We start from the raw sequence: 19,317 nt of genomic DNA on the forward strand, positions 1-19,317 counted from the left end.
ACTCTATAAAGTGTTTTCGAGTCTTCAAAATGATTTTTAAAAGTTAGAGCGGATCCCAAAACTCATTTTTATATTTAAGATCTTCCTTTTTAAGGGGATTTAAATACTCGCTCAAAACCTGAGGGATCCGGCTTTGTGGTGTATTTTATATTCGCAACAAGGTTGCTGTTTTGATAAATGAATTGATTACTTACCCAACACTCGGGAAGTAAAATTCTTGGAACAAGTTAATCCATTAACAGGCATCGCCTGGGAAATATCGGTGAGTTTTCCTTTCCAACTAGATACGACTTCTTGGTGGAGCCGTATCAACAAGTTTCTACTTGGGGAAAGTGGGGACGAGCTTTACGTTTCAGAGTCATGGATTTCATCTGAACTAGGAGTGGCGTAAGTGGCCGAGTAGCGCCGGCCCAGCCTTATTATATTGGCCCAAATGGCCTGGAAGTTCCGCTAAGGCGGTCCATTCCTTAGGAGTTCAGTGTTCGGTTGACAAGTAAATCCGACAGGTTCTCCTCTACATGTAGAAAATGGTGGGGTTGTACTACTACGACTGATCATCGTAAGTGGTCTTCCTGGCGCGGCAAACTCCCGTAATGAGTTCATCATCCAATTGGATAATTTCTGCAACACTACCCAGAGCACTTCGATAGAAAGGCTACGGTTGGGCGATTGTTGAGTGTTGGCAGGGTCAAGTTTTCAAAATGATGTTTACATCAAATGAAGTATCTCATAACTTCATTTTATTTTGATGATATTTTAAAGGTTGAATCTATTCAAGTATTATCTTGTAGTCTCATCTATGTGATGAACTTTTGAACTAATTATAACTTGAACGGTGGTAGTTCAAGTAGTATTTGGAAAAGATATAAGTATATTGGAGTATCTTGTAACTTCATCTTTTAAACTTATATCTAGTAAATGATTATCTTATGCATGACAAAGATTTTTAGAAAAACGTTGAGACAAGGTTAGATATATGAGATCACCTTGTAACGATATTTTTATACAGTTATACACTGGAACTCTGTGTGTATTATGCATGGAAGAGGACTTCCCATATTTTGAAAAGTATATATGTATATATATATACTGAATATTTTGCGACTTCATCGCATTAAGATATCAACTTGGTTCATTTCTTTTGACCAAGACTTTCATGAGTACTATGAGAAGGCTCATATATTGTTAATCATTATACATATTATTTTGGTGGGCTTGCTGCTCACCCTTGCTTTCTTCTTTCATCACACAACATCAGATAGACAAGATGAACAGGACCAAGCTCCCAATTCGCGAGCGGATAGGAAACGTTCCGCAGTTTCCTATAGGTGTTGATGTCGCTGTAGCTGAGGTAGGAACTACCAATAGGCTAGGCTTTCAACTTTTGATGTATCAGATTATGTATATTTATGAATTGTAATAATGGCAAAGAAATGTAAATTTATTCAGAAACTTGTTTAAGGTGTATTGGCATATAATTGTGGAATAAAACGACTTGTGATTATTTTTGGATATTCATCTCTGAGGCTATAACTTGTGGTGTGTGTGTTTAATGGTGGGGTCACAGTACAGAGTAGTTGATTATTTATTAAGATTGGGTGTTTTTAAGGGAAATGGAACTCGTGACAACCCGGATCTCCGACCCCGGATTTGGGGGTGTTACATGAGTCCAAAACACCAATTTAAGCTTGTAATAAAGCATTCCAAGTGGATATAAAATCCACTTATCACACCCCCAAACTTGAATCGATGCTTGTCCCCAAGCATAAACAGACTCAAAACTACAAAATAAACCTAATGCATGAATGCAACTACGTGAATGCAACTAAATGATAATACAATCGATCCCCTCAGAATAACCATAACCAAATGAATAAGCCAATGCCTCTAAGAATGCAATGACTTTAAACAGAGCTCGAATAAATCCCACAAACCAACTCACAAACCAGAAACGTGCGTGTGTGGATGCTTAACAGATATACTCTCGATACTAGATCAATAAGCATAACTTATCTATCATCTGGGATGTGATGAGTGGTCAGAATATTGCACATAAAAATGCAATATGGGTGTTTAGCCCAAAGCCTGTTACGACAATTTAGGCACTCTCAGCTTGAACAAAAAAGAAAAAAAAACTTATCTATCATCGAAACAATCAAAAGTTTATAAACAGAATAGACAATAAACGCATTATGACTCACAACACCTCCTTTCTACTAGAGTTATACAAGGATTCACACTATTATTAAACACATAACACAGATGCTTATTTGACCGTGCAATGAATGAGGTCCCAAAAGACTTATACAATAATACCCATGTAGCGAACGTTAGGTTAGTGGATCCCAGACTATAAAAGCCTTAGGTCACTAGGCACAAAGTCCCCTAGAACTTAATAACTCGAGTATTAAAGAGCTCACTCTTGATCAATTATGCATAAACACATACTTTTTTCTTTCTTTTTTTTTCTCTTTTCTTTTTTTTTTCCAATAATTTCTGAATGAGTGCGTTTCACTCCATCTCATTCAACCCTAGACTACTCATAAAAATATGAGCCGACTACTAGCCATTTGACACTAGCCTTACAACAACTAGCAATGAAATCCAAGTTTTTCTCCAGATAAAAAGAATCGGTGTTTTTACGTCACTACGAGAATATCACAAATTCTAAATATAACCAAGTGATTAAATCTCAACAACAAACAAGTATGATCATGATCTAGATCAAAAGCAACCCTATAAGACTTTGTGAAAATATTTGTTTCTGGCATGCAAATCATTTTTATTAGGACTTAAACATCCCTCTATTCGTCATCACCACACTCAAAACAACATCAACTTATCAAATATCATAATTCATCTTAAGGGATCATGCTAAATATGCATGCAAATGCAACTATATGAAATCACATAAAAACAAACAAATATGTCCTAAATGAACAATTATGCAAAAATATGAATGAACTAAAACTAAACATGCAACATGAATCTATATGAATCTATATGGACACACACTACTAATCCTTACATTATCATGGTTCCAACAACACGAACGAAAACCTTGATGGATTTTTCTCAACCCCACCACCAAACTTGAATCGATGCTTGTCCCCAAGCATAAACAGACTCAAAACTACAAAATAAACCTAATGCATGAATGCAACTACGTGAATGCAACTAAATGATAATACAATCGATCCCCTTAGAATAACCATAACCAAATGAATAAGCCAATGCCTCTAAGAATGCAATGACTTTAAACAGAGCTCGAATAAATCCCACAAACCAACTCACAAACCAGATGCGTGCGTGTGTGGATGCTTAACAGATATACTCTCGATACTAGATCAATAAGAATAACTTATCTATCATCGAAATAATCAAAATTTTATAAACAGAATAGACAATAAACGCATTATGACTCACAACACCTCCTTTCTACTAGAGTTATACAAGGATTCACACTATTATTGAACACATAACACAGATGCTTATTTGACCGTGCAATGAATGAGGTCCCAAAAGACTTATACAATAATACCCATGTAGCGAGCGTTAGGTTAGTGGATCCCAGACTATAAAAGCCTTAGGTCACTAGGCACAAAGTCCCCTAGAACTTAATAACTAAAGTATTAAAGAGCTCACTCTTGATCAATTATGCATAAACACGTACTTTTTTCTTTCTTTTTTTTTCTCTTTTCTTTTTTTTTTCAATAATTTCTGAATGAGTGCGTTTCACTCCATCTCATTCAACCCTAGACTACTCATAAAAATATGAGTCGGCTACTAGCCATTTGACACCTAGCCTTACAACAACTAGCAATGAAATCCAAGTTTTTCTCCAGATAAAAAGAATCATTATTTTTACGTCACTACGAGAATATCACAAATTCTAAATATAACCAAGTGATTAAATCTCAACAACAAACAAGTATGATTATGATCTAGATCAAAAGCAACCCTATAAGACTTTGTGAAAATATTTGTTTCTGGCATGCAAATCAATTCATTAGGACTTAAACATCCCTTTATTCGTCATCACCACACTCAAAACAACATCAACTTATCAAATATCATAGTTCATCTTAAGGGATCATGCTAAATATGCATGCAAATGCAACTATATGAAATCACATAAAAACAAACAAATATGTCCTAAATGAAAAATCATGCAAAAATATGAATGAACTACAACTAAACATGCAACATGAATCTATATGAATCTATATGGACACACACTACTAATCCTTACATTATCACCCCCAAACTTAAAATTTTCAATGTCCTCATTGAAGGTGATAATAAGGATTTCAGGCATACCTAGTCGTCGGAAAGATCACCCTCTTCGGGTGAAGGATCAGGTGGCCAATCAACCACGCCACTAGTGTCTCAGAAAATAGTACCGAAAGCGTGTGTCAAATCTTCAGCAAAATGATGGTGAATGTCGTGCATGGCCTCTATACGCCTAGTCGCTCGCCTGTACTGCTCATCACCAACACCAGTCCTATCAACTACCTGTAGCGTATGAGAAGAACCCTCTGTAGGCACTGGAAGATCCGTTCGGCTACCCTCTTCATCATCAAAGATATATCCCAACCCCTTGTCAGGGGGTGCACCTAAGAATGAATAACTCAAGTGATCTGGTAGTGGGTGAAACTCAGGTGTGGAAACATCTTCAATAGATGGCTCGAGATGGTCTTGAGAAAATTTCAGCTCTGCTAACCCAAGAGAATCGAATGGCATATCTAACTTCCTCTTCCACGGAGGTGCATTCAAAACCTGCAGTTGCTCTACTTTAAAGCACTCCTCTTTAGCCGTGGGTAACTTTATTTCCTTGAACACATTAAAAGTGACCTTTTGATCGTAAACCTTCATCGAAAGCTCTCCTTTTTGCACATCGATCATAGTTCGTCCTGTAGCCAAGAATGGTCTTCCCAAGATGATGGGAATCTTCTTATCTTCCTTGAAATCAAGAATTACAAAGTCAGCAGGGAAGAAGAGTTTATCCATCTTGACCAAGACATCCTCCACTATACCTCGTGGATAAGCGATGGAACGGTCAGCTAGTTGCAATGACATGTATGTTGGTTTCGGATCAGGCAGACCAAGCTTCTTGAAGATAGATAAGGGCATCAGATTGATGCTAGCTCCTAAATCACATAAACACTTGTCGAACGACAAGTTTCCGATCGTGCAAGGAATAGTGAAGCTTCCAGGATCTTTAAGCTTCGGAGACAACTTCTGTTGCAGCACAGCACTGCATTCCTCCGTTAGAGCAACGATCTCTAAGTCATCGAGCTTCACTTTCTGAGAGAGAATACCTTTCATAAACCTCACATATCTAGGTATCTATTTAAGAGCTTCAGCGAAAGGTATGTTGATATGAATTTTCTTGAACACCTCCAAAAACTTCTCAAATTGCTTATCCAGCTTTTTCTTCTGCAGCCTCTTAGGAAAAGGAGGTGGAGGATAGATCGGTTTCTCCCCTGTATTACCCTCAGGCGGAGTGTATTCCACAGTAGTCTTCCTTGGTTCCACCTCTACTTCTTTCTGCACATCTTCTTCAGCCAAAACTTCAGATTCTGGAACTTGAGACTTTTCAGACTCTTCGTCTTGCTGAACTTGGGGGCTTGCGACCTTTCCAGACCTTAAGGTGATGGCGTTCACCTGTTCTTCAACTTCCCTCTTGCATGGATTTGTTTCTGTATCACTAGGAAGCGTTCCTGGTGGTCAATTCAATAAGGCATTAGCAATTTGACCTATTTAGTTCTCCAGAGTCTTGATAGAAACAGTCTGGCTTGGCATATAAGAGCCTGATTTTTGCACATAAGCCTCAACTCCTCCAATTCCGATTTTTCATTTGAAGATAGACCTGCATCATGAGTTTGTTGTTGAAGTTGGAGTTGTTGCTGAAAACCATGAGGGTTGAATAGCTTATTTCCAAACTGCGGGAACGGCTGTTGCATCGCATTCTGATTGTTGCTCCAGCTGAAGTTAGGATGATTCCAGTTGTCAGGATGATAAGTGTCTAGAATTGGTTGTTGCGATCTCTGAAAGTTGCTCACAAACTGAGCTGAGTCACTAGATATAGCGCATTGCTCCGTCACATGCGGACCGATACATAGCTCACAAACACTATTTATCTGTTTAACACCATAGTTAGCCAGAGAATCGATCTTCATAGACAATGCCTTTAGTTGAGCAGTGATAGCCGTAGCTGTATCCACTTCAAGAACTCCTGCTACCTTTCCCTGTGGATATCTCTGGGTTGGATACTGATATTCATTAGCTGCCATCAGTTCAATTAGATCATAAGCTTCCTCATAGCTCTTTGCCCATAATGCTCCACCTGATGCTGCATCGAGCATGGGTCTGGACTGTGCTCCCAACCCATGTAAAAATAAGTGATGATCATCCAATCAGGAATTCCATGATGAGGACACTTCCTAAGCATCTCCTTGTAGCGCTCCCAAGATTCACATAGCGATTCTCCCGTTTGCAGCATAAATTGAGTAATAGCGTTCCTGAGTGTAGTTGTCTTCGCCATAGGGAATAATTTAGTAAGAAACTTCTGAGCAAGATCTTCCCAAGTAGTAATCGAACCAGCTGGTAGAGAGTGTAACCAGCTCTTAGCCTTGTCCCTCAGAGAGAATGGGAACAGTCTCAGCTTCACAGCATCTTCAGAACACCGTTGAACTTGAAGGTGTCGTAGATCTCAATGAAATCCCTAATGTGCATATTGGGATCTTCCGTTGAAGAACCCCCAAACTGGATTGAATTCTGCACCCATTGAATTATGCCAGGCTTGATCTCAAAGGTATTAGTTGTGATAGCTGGCCGGACAATGCTAGATTGAATGTCATTGATCTTGGGTTGAGAAAAATCCATCAAGGCTTTCGTTCGGGTTGATGGATCTCCCATTGTAATGAGTACCTGAAACAGAAAAAAATAAACCGTGAAACTAAAAGAATCCGAGTCAGTGAACTTTAACGACCACTGATGATAAGCACATAAACTAAAAATTAACACCGAGTTCCCGGCAGCGGCGCCAAAAACTTGTTAGGGCGAAAACACAAGCTAATATTCATGCAAGTATACGCGTTCGCAAGTAGTATAAGATATAAATCAGATTCGTTCCCACATAGACTGGTTTAGGTTAAGTTCAATTTATGCACCTATGCAACAATGTATGGTTATCGCTCAGTGCTAAGACAAATAATAAATTGGGTTTTTATTAAACTAAGAGATTATACTAAATAACATTAACTAAGAGAATTGAGGTTAAATTAATATATATGACAAACATGGGATTCTAACTTTATTACTACTTCATTCAATAGCCTTTTCGTTCTTAACCTTAGCATGTGATGGTGAGGACACTAATCAGATAACACGAAACTGATAAACGCCAACTTTCATTGCACGAGTACCATTCTACCAGACATCCACAAAAGAGATAGAAGCTGAATAGGCACCAATTATATTGAGACCCTATATGTCTATAGAATTTGAAAACATAACGGTTTAAGCATAAGTTATCTATCTTGATTACATAGGGCAAGTAAAACGGTTAGAGTTACCTACTTATCATGCATACACATACATGAACCTATGCTAGCATGGCAAGTTTTAAACCTCTATATTCACTGTCGCTTTAATGGAGATTAACACGCTATCTTATATGTTAGCTACGCACATAAGACGAATAAGCACAACCAATACTAGGATATCATATAATCACCACAGACCAGGATATCGAAACAAATTAATTATTGAAATTCATAAGTCAATCCGCTAGAACCGCATGACAACGATTAGCCCATAATCGAACTCATCGTCACCATGGGTTCCAATGAAAGCATGGTATAAACAAGGTCTTAATAAACTGAATAATAATTAAAGTACGAATAAACGAGATCTAGGTTCAATAAGAACGAAAACGAGCATCCAAAGTTACAACTAATTCAAAGAATCACAAGTTGAAAACAAGATCTTCTTTTTCGGAGTTGTTCTGTGCTTCTAGGTCTTCTCCTTGGTATTCCAATCTTCCCGGATGATGAAAACCCTTTTTTTAAAGTATATATACGCCCCTAGTGGACCAGGACCCTTAAAATCGTCAAATTCCACTAAAAAAAGGTTTTTTCAGCGAAATCAGCGACCAACCGCACCCTGAGCGGCCGCCCAGCTCTCCTGAGCGGGCGCTCAGCTCTCTGAGCGGGCTCTCAGCTCTGCTGAGCGGGCGCTCAGCTACTGACAGGGATAATATTCTGATGAATCTTGTTTTGACCATAACTTGAGTTCTACTCGTCAGAATTAGGCGATTCAACTGCCCACGCGAAGCTATTGAGATTCTCTACAACTTGAAAATGGCCTTGGCTTCCAATTCTGATCACTTTTCATCATATTTCCTTTAAAAGCTCTTTTCTTCATATAACTGATACCTGAAATGCAATAACACAAAAACACATCAAAATACCAACAACTTGAGTCCAAAACACCAATTTAAGCTTGTAATAAAGCATTCCAAGTGGATATAAAATCCACTTATCACACCCCCAAATTTGAATCGATGCTTGTCCCCAAGCATAAACAGACTCAAAACTACAAAATAAACCTAATGCATGAATGTAACTACGTGAATGCAACTAAATGATAATACAATCGATCCCCTCAGAATAACCATAACCAAATGAATAAGCCAATGCCTCTAAGAATGCAATGACTTTAAACAGAGCTCGAATAAATCCCACAAACCAACTCACAAACCAGAAACATGCGTGTGTGGATGCTTAACAGATATACTCTCGATACTAGATCAATAAGCATAACTTATCTATCATCGAAACAATAAAAAGTTTATAATCAGAATAGTCAATAAATGCATTATGACTCACAACACCTCCTTTCTACTAGAGTTATACAAGGATTCATACTATTATTGAACACATAACACAGATGCTTATTTGACCGTGCAATGAATGAGGTCCCAAAAGACTTATACAATAATACCCATGTAGCGAGCGTTAGGTTAGTGGATCCCAGACTATAAAATCCTTAGGTCACTAGGCACAAAGTCCCCTAGAACTTAATAACTCGAGTATTAAAGAGCTCACTCTTGATCAATTATGCATAAACACGTACTTTTTTCTTTCTTTTTTTTTCTCTTTCTTTTTTTTTCAATAATTTCTTAATGAGTGTGTTTCACTCCATCTCATTCAACCCTAGACTACTCATAAAAATATGAGCCGGCTACTAGCCATTTGACACCTAGCCTTACAACAACTAGCAATGAAATCCAAGTTTTTTTCCAGATAAAAAGAATCAGTGTTTTTACGTCACTACGAGAATATCACAAATTCTAAATATAACCAAGTGATTAAATCTCAACAACAAACAAGTATGATCATGATCTAGATCAAAAGCAACCCTATAAGACTTTGTGAAAATATTTGTTTCTGGCATGCAAATCAATTCATTAGGACTTAAACATCCCTCTATTCGTCATCACCACACTCAAATCAACATCAACTTATCAAATATCATAGTTCATCTTAAGGGATCATGTTAAATATGCATGCAAATGCAACTATATGAAATCACATAAAAACAAACAAATATGTCCTAAATGAAGAATCATGCAAAAATATGAATGAACTACAACTAAACATGCAACATGAATCTATATGAATCTATATGGACACACACTACTAATCCTTACATTATCATGGTTCCAGCAGCACGAACGAAAGCCTTGATGGATTTTTCTCAACCCCACCCGCAAACTTGAATCGATGCTTGTCCTCAAGCATAAACAGACTCAAAACTACAAAATAAACCTAATGCATGAATGCAACTACGTGAATGCAACTAAATGATAATACAATCGATCCCCTCAGAATAACCATAACCAAATGAATAAGCCAATGCCTCTAAGAATGCAATGACTTTAAACAGAGCTCGAATAAATCCCACAAACCAACTCACAAACCAGAAACGTGTGTGTATGGATGCTTAACAGATATACTCTCGATACTAGATCAATAAGCATAACTTATCTATCATCGAAACAATCAAAAGTTTATAAACAGAATAGACAATAAACACATTATGACTCACAACACCTCCTTTCTACTAGAGTTATACAAGGATTCACACTATTATTGAACACATAACACAGATGCTTATTTGACCGTGCAATGAATGAGGTCCCAAAAGACTTATACAATAATACCCATGTAGCGAGCGTTAGGTTAGTGGATCCCAGACTATAAAATCCTTAGGTCACTAGGCACAAAGTCCCCTAGAACTTAATAACTCGAGTATTAAAGAGCTCACTCTTGATCAATTATGCATAAACACATACTTTTTTCTTTCTTTTTTTTTCTCTTTTCTTTTTTTTTCAATAATTTCTGAATGAGTGCGTTTCACTCCATCTCATTCAACCCTAGACTACTCATAAAAATATGAGTCGGCTACTAGCCATTTGACATCTAGCCTTACAACAACTAGCAATGAAATCCAAGTTTTTCTCCTGATAAAAAGAATCAGTGTTTTTACGTCACTATGAGAATATCACAAATTCTAAATATAACCAAGTGATTAAATCTCAACAACAAACAAGTATGATTATGATCTAGATCAAAAGCAACCCTATAAGACTTTGTGAAAATATTTGTTTCTGGCATGCAAATCAATTCATTAGGACTTAAACATCCCTCTATTCGTCATCACCACACTCAAATCAACATCAACTTATCAAATATCATAGTTCATCTGAAGGGATCATGCTAAATATGCATACAAATGCAACTATATGAAATCACATAAAAATAAACAAATATGTCCTAAATGAACAATCATGCAAAAATATGAATGAACTACAACTAAACATGCAACATGAATCTATATGGACACACACACTACTAATCCTTACATTATCACCCCCAAACTTAAAATTTTCAATGTCCTCATTGAAGGTAATAATAAGGATTTCTGGCATACCTAGTCGTCGGAAAGATCACCCTCTTCGGGTGGAGGATCAGGTGGCCAATCAACCACGCCACTAGTGTCTCAGAAAATAGTACTGAAAGCGTGTGTCAAATCTTCAGCAAAATGATGGTGAATGTCGTGCATGGCCTCCATACGCCTAGTCACTCGCCTATACTGCTCATCACCAACACCAGTCCTATCAACTACCTGTAGCGTATGAGAAGAACCCTCTGTAGGCACTGGAAGATCCGTTCGGCTACCCTCTTCAACATCAAAGATATATCCCAACCCCTTATCAGGGGGTGCACCTAAGAATGAATAACTCAAGTGATCTGGTAGTGGGTGAAGCTCAAGTGTGGAAACATCTTCAATAGATGGCTCTAGATGGTCTTGAGAAAATTTCAGCTCTGCTAACCCAAGAGAATCGAATGGCATATCTAACTTCCTCTTCCACGGAGGTGCATTCAAAACCTGCAGTTGCTCTACTTTAAAGCACTCCTCTTTAGCCGTGGGTAACTTTATTTCCTTGAACACATTAAAAGTGACCTTTTGATCGTATACCTTCATCGAAAGCTCTCCTTTTTGCACATCGATCATAGTTCGGCCTGTAGCCAAGAATGGTCTTCCCAAGATGATGTGAATCTTCTTATCTTCCTCGAAATCAAGAATTACAAAGTCAGCAGGGAAGAAGAGTTTATCCACCTTGACCAAGACATCCTCCACTATACCTCGTAGATAAGCGATGAAACGGTTAGCTAGTTACAATGACATGTATGTTGGTTTTGGATCAGGCAGACCAAGCTTCTTAAAGATAGATAAGGGCATCAGATTGATGCTAGCTCCTAAATCACATAAACACTTTTCGAACGACAAGTTTCCGATGGTGCAAGGAATAGTGAAGCTTCCAAGATCTTTAAGCTTCGGAGGCAACTTCTGTTACAGCACAACACTGCATTCCTCCGTTAGAGCAATAGTCTCTAAGTCATCGAGCTTCACTTTCCGAGAGAGAATACCTTTCATAAACCTTACATATCTAGGTATCTGTTCAAGAGTTTCAACGAAAGGTATGTTGATATGAAGTTTCTTGAACACCTCCAAAAACTTCTCAAATTGCTTATCTAGCTTTTTCTTCTGCAGCCTCTTAGGAAAAGGAGGTGGAGGATAGATCTGTTTCTCCCCTGTATTACCCTCAGGAGGAGTGTGTTCCACAGTAGTCTTCCTTGGTTCCACCTCTACTTCTTTCTGCACATCTTCTTCAGCCAAAACTTCAGATTCTGGAACTTGAGACTTTTCAGACTCTTCGTCTTGCTGAACTTGGGGGCTTGCGACCTTTCCAGACCTTAAGGTGATGGCGTTCACCTGTTCTTCAACTTCCCTCTTGCCTGGATTTGTTTCTGTATCACTAGGAAGCGTTCCTGGTGGTCGATTCAATAAGGCATTAGCAATTTGACCTATTTGGTTCTCCAGAGTCTTGCTAGAAACAGCCTTGCTTTGGCATATAAGCGCCTGATTTTTGCACATAAGCCTCAACTTCTCCAATTTCGATTTTTCATTTGAAGATAGACCTGTATCATGAGTTTGTTGTTGAAGTTGGAGTTGTTGCTGAAAACCAGGAGGGTTGAATAGCTTATTTCCAAACTGTTGGAACGGCTGTTGCATCGCATTCTGATTGTTGCTCCAGCTGAAGTTAGGATGATTCCAGTTGTCAGGATGATAAATGTCTAGAACTGGTTGATGCGATCTCTGAAAGTTGCTCACAAACTGAGCTGAGTCACTAGTTATAGCGTATTGCCCCATCACATGCGGACCGACATATAGCTCACAAACACTATTTATCTGTTTAACATCATAGTTAGCCAGAGAATCGATCTTCATAGACAACGCCTTTAGTTGAGCAGTGATAGCCGTAGCTGTATCCACTTCAAGAACTCCTGCTACCTTTCCCTGTGGATATCTCTAGGTTGGATACTGATATTCATTAGCAGCCATCAGTTCAATTAGATCATAAGCTTCCTCATAGCTCTTTGCCCATAATGCTCCACCTGATGCTGCATCGAGCATGGGTCTGGACTGTGCTCCCAACCCATTGTAAAAATAAGTGATGATAATCCAATTAGGAATTCCATGATGAGGACACTTCCTAAGCATCTCCTTGTAGCGCTCCCAAGCTTCACATAGCGATTCTCCCGTTTGCTGCGCAAATTGAGTAATAGCGTTCCTGAGTGCAGTTGTCTTCGCCATAGGGAAGAATTTAGTAAGAAACTTCTGAGCAAGATCTTCCCAAGTAGTAATCGAACCAGCTGGTAGAGAGTGTAACCACCTCTTAGCCTTGTCCCTCAGAGAGAATGGGAACAGTCTCAGCTTCACAGCATCTTCAGAAACACCGTTGAACTTGAAGGTGTCGCAGATCTCAATAAATCCCTAATGTGCATATTGGGATCTTCCGTTGAAGAACCCCCAAACTGGATTGAATTCTGCACCCATTGAATTATGCCAGGCTTGATCTCAAAGGTATTAGTTGTGATAGCTGGCCGGACAATGCTAGATTGAATGTCATTGATCTTGGGTTGAGAAAAATCCATCAAGGCTTTCGTTCGTGTTGCTGGATCTCCCATTGTAATGAGTACCTGAAACACAAACAAATAAACCGTGAAAGTAAAAGAATCCGAGTCAGTGAACTTTAACGACCACTGATGATAAGCACATAAACTAAAAATTAATACCGAGTCCCCGGCAGTGGCGCCAAAAACTTATTAGGGCGAAAACACGCGCTAATATTCACGCAAGTATACGCGTTCGCAAGTAGTATAAGATATAAATCAGATTCGTTCCCACAGAGACTGGTTTAGGTTAAGTTCAATTTATGCACCTATGCAACAATGTATGGTTATCGCTCAATGCTAAGACAAATAACAAATTGGGTTTTTATTAAACTAAGAGATTATACTAAATAACATTAACTAAGAGAATTGAGGTTAAATTAATATATATGACAAACATGGGATTCTAACTTCATTACTACTTCATTCAATAGCCTTTTCGTTCTTAACCTTAGCATGTGATGGTGAGGACACTAATCTGATAACACGAAACTGATAAACGCCAACTTTCGTTGCACGAGTACCATTCTACCAGATATCCACAAAAGAGATAGAAGCTGAATAGGCACCAATTATATTGAGACCCTATATATCTATAGAATTTGACAACATAACGGTTTAAGCATAAGTTATCTATCTTGATTACATAGGGCAAGTAAAATGGTTAGAGTTACCTACGAATCATGCATACACATACATGAACCTATGCTAGCATGGCAAGTTCTAAACCTCTATATTCACTGTCGCTTCAATGGAGATTAACACGCTATCTTATATGTTATCTACGCATATAAGACGAATAAGCACAACCAATACTAGGATATCATACAATCACCACACACCAAGATATTGAAACAAATTAATTATTGAAATTCATAAGTAAATCCGCTAGAACCCCATGACAACGATTAGCCCATAATCGAACTCATCGTCACCATGGGTTCCAATGAAAGCATGGTATAAACAAGGTCTTAATAAACTGAATAATAATTAAAGTACTAATAAACGAGATCTAGGTTCAACAAGAATGAAAACGAGCATCCAAAGTTACAACTAATTCAAAGAATCACAAGTTGAAAACAAGATCTTCTTTTTCGGAGTTGTTCTGTGCTTCTAGGTCTTCTCCTTGGTATCCCAATCTTCCCGGATAATGAAAACCCTTTTTTTTAAGTATATATACGCCCCTAGTGGACCAGGACCCTTAAAATCGTTAAATTCCACTCAAAAAAGGTTTTTTCAGTGAAATCAGCGACCAGCTGCGCCCTGAGCGGCCGCTCAGCTCTCCTGAGCGGGCACTCAGCTCTCTGAGCTGGCGCTCAGCTCTCTGAGCGGGCGCTCAGCTCTCTGAGCCGGCGCTCAGCTCTGCTGAGCGGGTGCTCAGCTCTGCTGAGCGGGCGCTCAGCTACTGACTGGGAAAATATTCTGATGAATCTTGTTTTGACCATAACTTGAGTTCTACTCGTCAGAATTAGGCGATTCAACTGCCCAAGCGAAGCTATTGAGATTATCTACAACTTGACAGTGGTATTGGCTTCCAATTCTGATCACTTTTCATCATATTTCCTTTAAAAGCTCTTTTCTTCATATAACTGATACCTGAAATGCAATAACACAAAAACACATCAAAATACCAATAACTTGAGTTCAAAACACCAATTTAAGCTTGTAATAAAGCATTCCAAGTGGATATAAAATCCACTTATCAGGCAGTATTTGAATCCATGTGTCAGGCGAACTCCAGGTGCGGACAATGCGCGTGAAGCGCACGCGCCAACCTCTTCTGTTTCTTCCTGTGCATGGCGCACACCTCCTTCTCCTGGCATCTTTCCTTCTTTTCTGCGCAAATCTCCTGCAACTGCATGTGATGCAGTTTAGCAAACTAAAATAATGTGTTTGTTTTATTTTGCACAAGCATAGGTTAACAACAGGGAGTATTGTTATGTTGTCGCCACAGACAAAGGTCGCCATAGGCGATTAAGACCAAGGAAAAGACGCCTGTTTTTATTTTGTATTACGACTCATTCTCTCTCTCCTTCCTGTTGTCGCCACACAGCTTTTACTCACACACTTAGTCGCCACAGAAATTATTTCAAGTGTAATTCTACTGCTTTGATCGCAATACAAGCTGTGTAATTCAAATGTATGGATAAAAGGCAGCCACGTATTTCTTTATCTCTCCTACAATTCTACCACTACAAAACCAATTTTCAGGAGATTGGAAAACAACACTTCTCAACAAAATACCATTAAAACTCTGCAGAATTTTTCTTGGAGAGTGGGTTGATTTCATTTATTGAAATTAAGGAGAGAAGTGCTGCAAAATTTATTTCACACCGTTAAAGCCTTACAAACTTCTAACACTCATTATTTAAAACTCTCTTGATTGTATTTGATATCTTTTGTTAGAAGTTTTGAATTTTTAGAGTGATAGATAGAATCCCAATTTGATTGCTATTATTTTGGTTCTCTCTATATTTGTTACTTCGAATTATTTATATTCGGAGTTGTAAGCAAACCTTTACGGTTTAATTTCTTAATAAAAAGGATTATTCCATGAATCTATTAGTGTTTGTTTAAATCTTTTTCGAGGTTTATTTTCCGCTGTAATTAATTAATTAACGAAAAATGAAAAACATACATTCACCCCCCCCCTCTGTATGTATATTTGGACCTAACAATTGGTATCAGAGCTTGTTGATCGATATACAGATCTAATCCGTTAGATTAGCAAGTTTTGTTGTTAATTTTGGTTGTACGAAGTCTGGGAGTGCTTTCGTTGTGTAGATCTGATTTGGGTTTGTTGGTTTTGACTTGACTAATTTGGTATTTTTGACTGACTGGGTTATCGTATTTTGAGACGGTTTATTGTAAATTTTTCTCAGATCTGAAAAGATGAATTCTCAGAAAGTTAGTAATATCAAGGTTCCTCAGTTTGATAAATCGAGATATAATCTATGGACAAAGAAAATGCTATTATATATTCGGGCATCGAATCCAGAGTATATGAGAGTATTGAGAAAAGGAAGACATGTGCCAATGAAGGATCATCCGGAGTTGCCTAAAATTAGAATGTCATGTCCTAAAGCTGAATGGAGTGCACGTGACAAAGAACTGATAGCTCTGGATGAAGGCCTGCAGCTTATTTTGGTAGATTCGATGGATGATGATATGAGTCACCAAATTATGGTCTGTGAGAGTGCAAAGCATATATGGGAAACCATAGAACTGCTTATGGAAGGAACTGAAGATGTCAGGCAGAATCGATTGGATATCTTGACTTCACAATATGAGGCCTTTAAGTCCTTGTCTGGAGAAAGTATTACTCAAGTCTTTGAAAGACTGAACAAGATGTTAAACGAATTAAGTATTCATGGCAAGACTTATCCTCAGAGAGAAGTCAACAGGAAGTTTATGCTTGTTTTACCTCACCATCTAGAGAACAAGGCTTCATCTGTTCATGAGCGTGTTGACTTCGAAACCATGACACTTGAGAAGTTGTATGGTAAGCTGAAAACTCATGAAATGGAGCAGGAACAAAGGAAAATTATCTATGGTGGAGGAACAGTTGATAGCAAGAATACTGAACTACTCAAGACAATTGCTTTTGTAGCCAGTTGAATCAAAGAGCTTGACATTATTGCTGAAAAGCCTAAGTCTAAAGCTGAAACACTCTTTGAGGCTGAGATGGATGATGGAAACCTCTTTGGGAGTCCAAGTGATTACTACACCACTGAGGAGCTGCAAAGTATGGAAGATCCTACTATGGCCAACTTAGCTGGGATGTTCAGTAACATCAGGTTTAGAAGGAAGCAAGGTTTTAGGGGTTCTGGAAGCAACAACCGTAGTCAAGTTCATCTTCTGGATCAGGTTACAAGACATGGATGGTTGATAGAAGTAAGTTTGGATGTTATAACTGTGATGAGGTTGGGCACTTTGTCACTGAATGTAGGAAGCCTCAACAGTCAAAGGATAAATGCAAAGCTTATCAGAAGAAGGACTCAGGTAGCTCAAGGAAGTATCCAGTGAAATCTTACATAGCTGAGGGGAAGAGCTGGGATGACACTGATGATGAAGAAGAGCAATATGGAAATCTTGCATTGATGGCAGAATCTTCATCTCGGGTAACATTTCCAACTATTCGTGCTTTACCTCCAGATAACTTGTGTGAGAATGAACACTGTGTCACCTTCAGGCAGACTGTCCTAGTATATGGAAATGTTGTTTCTCATCACTATGTTAAGGCAAATATAATATAAAGGAATGCATTGAATAACATGATGCCGTAAAAGAAGTGTATAAAAATGTTAGTACTACACTAAGATGTACTCTGCTTGATGTCGAAGACCTTAAAGTAGAACTAAAGAAAGTTAAAGATGAAAATGATAAGTTAGTTCTAGATAGGGTCAGTGTTGAGAATCTTAAGCAAACCAATAAAATTTTTAGAGCTTAAGATTACTAAGCACCTTGAGACAGAGGAAGAGCTAAGGAACAAGAATGCAGAATTAGAAACTAAATTGCAGGCTTTTACTGATTCTGCAAATCTTGCTAAGAATCTCATAGATGATCAAGTAGTAGGTGGAAAGGTTGGGATAGGCTTAGACTACAACGAACTTAGAAAAGCTTCTAAGAAACGAGTAGTTAAAAATGAGCCTGTAGAGAAAATTGTTAATCCCCCTAGTACACCTCATGTTCTTAAGGAAGCTAAGAAGCCTCTATTTAAGAAAGCTATTGTTGAGCCCTTCGATGAAGATAATCTTTATATTCATCATGAGATGCTTGTTGAGGATCTCGAGCTCTTAAGGAGACAAAAGGCAAAGAAACCTACGTCTGTTGTTAGTGACTCTGACTTATCTTTTACCGGACTAGGTTTTACTTCCAAGAATAAGAAGAATAGAAGTACAAATGGCAGGATAGGAACTAATGGCCCTAGGAAGTTATGCAACAATTGTGGTTCTGTTGTTCACCTTACTCATGCTTGTAGAAAGGTTAAAGTAGACAATGTTAAGAATGCTTATGTGCATAACATGCCTAACATGCCTAAAGTTTCTTAGTGTAATAAATCGGTTTGCATGCCATGTGTAGTATCTTTCATGCACACTTATCTTGATTCCACACAATCACATAATACATCTCATAATCATGATAAGCATGTTAGTAAGAACACTGGTAGATCAAAGACTGTAAGCCCTCCTAAAGCTAGGAACGTGGCACCTGTCACCAAGCCCAAGAGCAAGTCTGTTGGTCCTTCTGAAAGTGACAAGGAAATAGTCAATGATAAAGCAAAAATTGTTAAGCCTGTCAATTATGTGAAGATAAATGTTATATATTCAAATGCTTCTAAGTCTTCTGGACCCAACGCAGTTTGGGTACTGAAGAAAACTTAATCACTTTTATTTTCAGGGCATAAAGCAGAAAAAGGTCATGTGGATTCTGGACAGTGGATGTTCAAGGCATATAACTGGAGATAGAGCCCTGCTATCAAAGGTGGTTGAGAGAGCTGGCCTAGTGGTTACTTTTGGAGATGACAGCAAAGGTTATACTACGGGATATGGCTGTTTGGAAATTGGCAATGTCATCATTGAAGAAATTTCTCTGGTTGAAGGTCTTATGCACTGTTACGACCGGCATTTTATGTAATATTATTTGTGGATTGGGTATAATATTAAAGTCCAATAAAAAAAATATATTCAATGATTGTACGCTAGTGTGAGTGAAAATTTTTGCATTA

At 38.2% G+C, this 19,317-nt stretch overlaps 1 protein-coding gene and 2 non-coding genes across 3 annotated transcripts; all 3 read left to right on the plus strand.

The window, feature by feature from the left end:
- The first annotated feature begins 6,425 nt into the window (after positions 1-6,425).
- Positions 6,426-6,532, plus strand: LOC141682101 (small nucleolar RNA R71). Its single transcript, XR_012559503.1, has one exon. It is a non-coding gene; the product is annotated as a small nucleolar RNA R71 (small nucleolar RNA).
- Positions 6,533-13,108: 6,576 nt separating this feature from the next.
- Positions 13,109-13,215, plus strand: LOC141682019 (small nucleolar RNA R71). The gene has a single exon (XR_012559423.1). It is a non-coding gene; the product is annotated as a small nucleolar RNA R71 (small nucleolar RNA).
- A 3,266-nt stretch (positions 13,216-16,481) lies between these two features.
- LOC141680378 (uncharacterized) lies at positions 16,482-17,207 on the plus strand. The gene has a single exon (XM_074486622.1). The coding sequence runs from the start codon at positions 16,482-16,484 to the stop codon at positions 17,205-17,207; it is 726 nt and encodes a 241-aa protein (XP_074342723.1).
- The last annotated feature ends 2,110 nt before the right edge of the window (positions 17,208-19,317 follow it).

This window comes from Apium graveolens, chromosome 8 (assembly GCF_009905375.1).
Source record: "Apium graveolens cultivar Ventura chromosome 8, ASM990537v1, whole genome shotgun sequence".
Lineage (NCBI taxonomy): Eukaryota > Viridiplantae > Streptophyta > Magnoliopsida > Apiales > Apiaceae > Apium > Apium graveolens.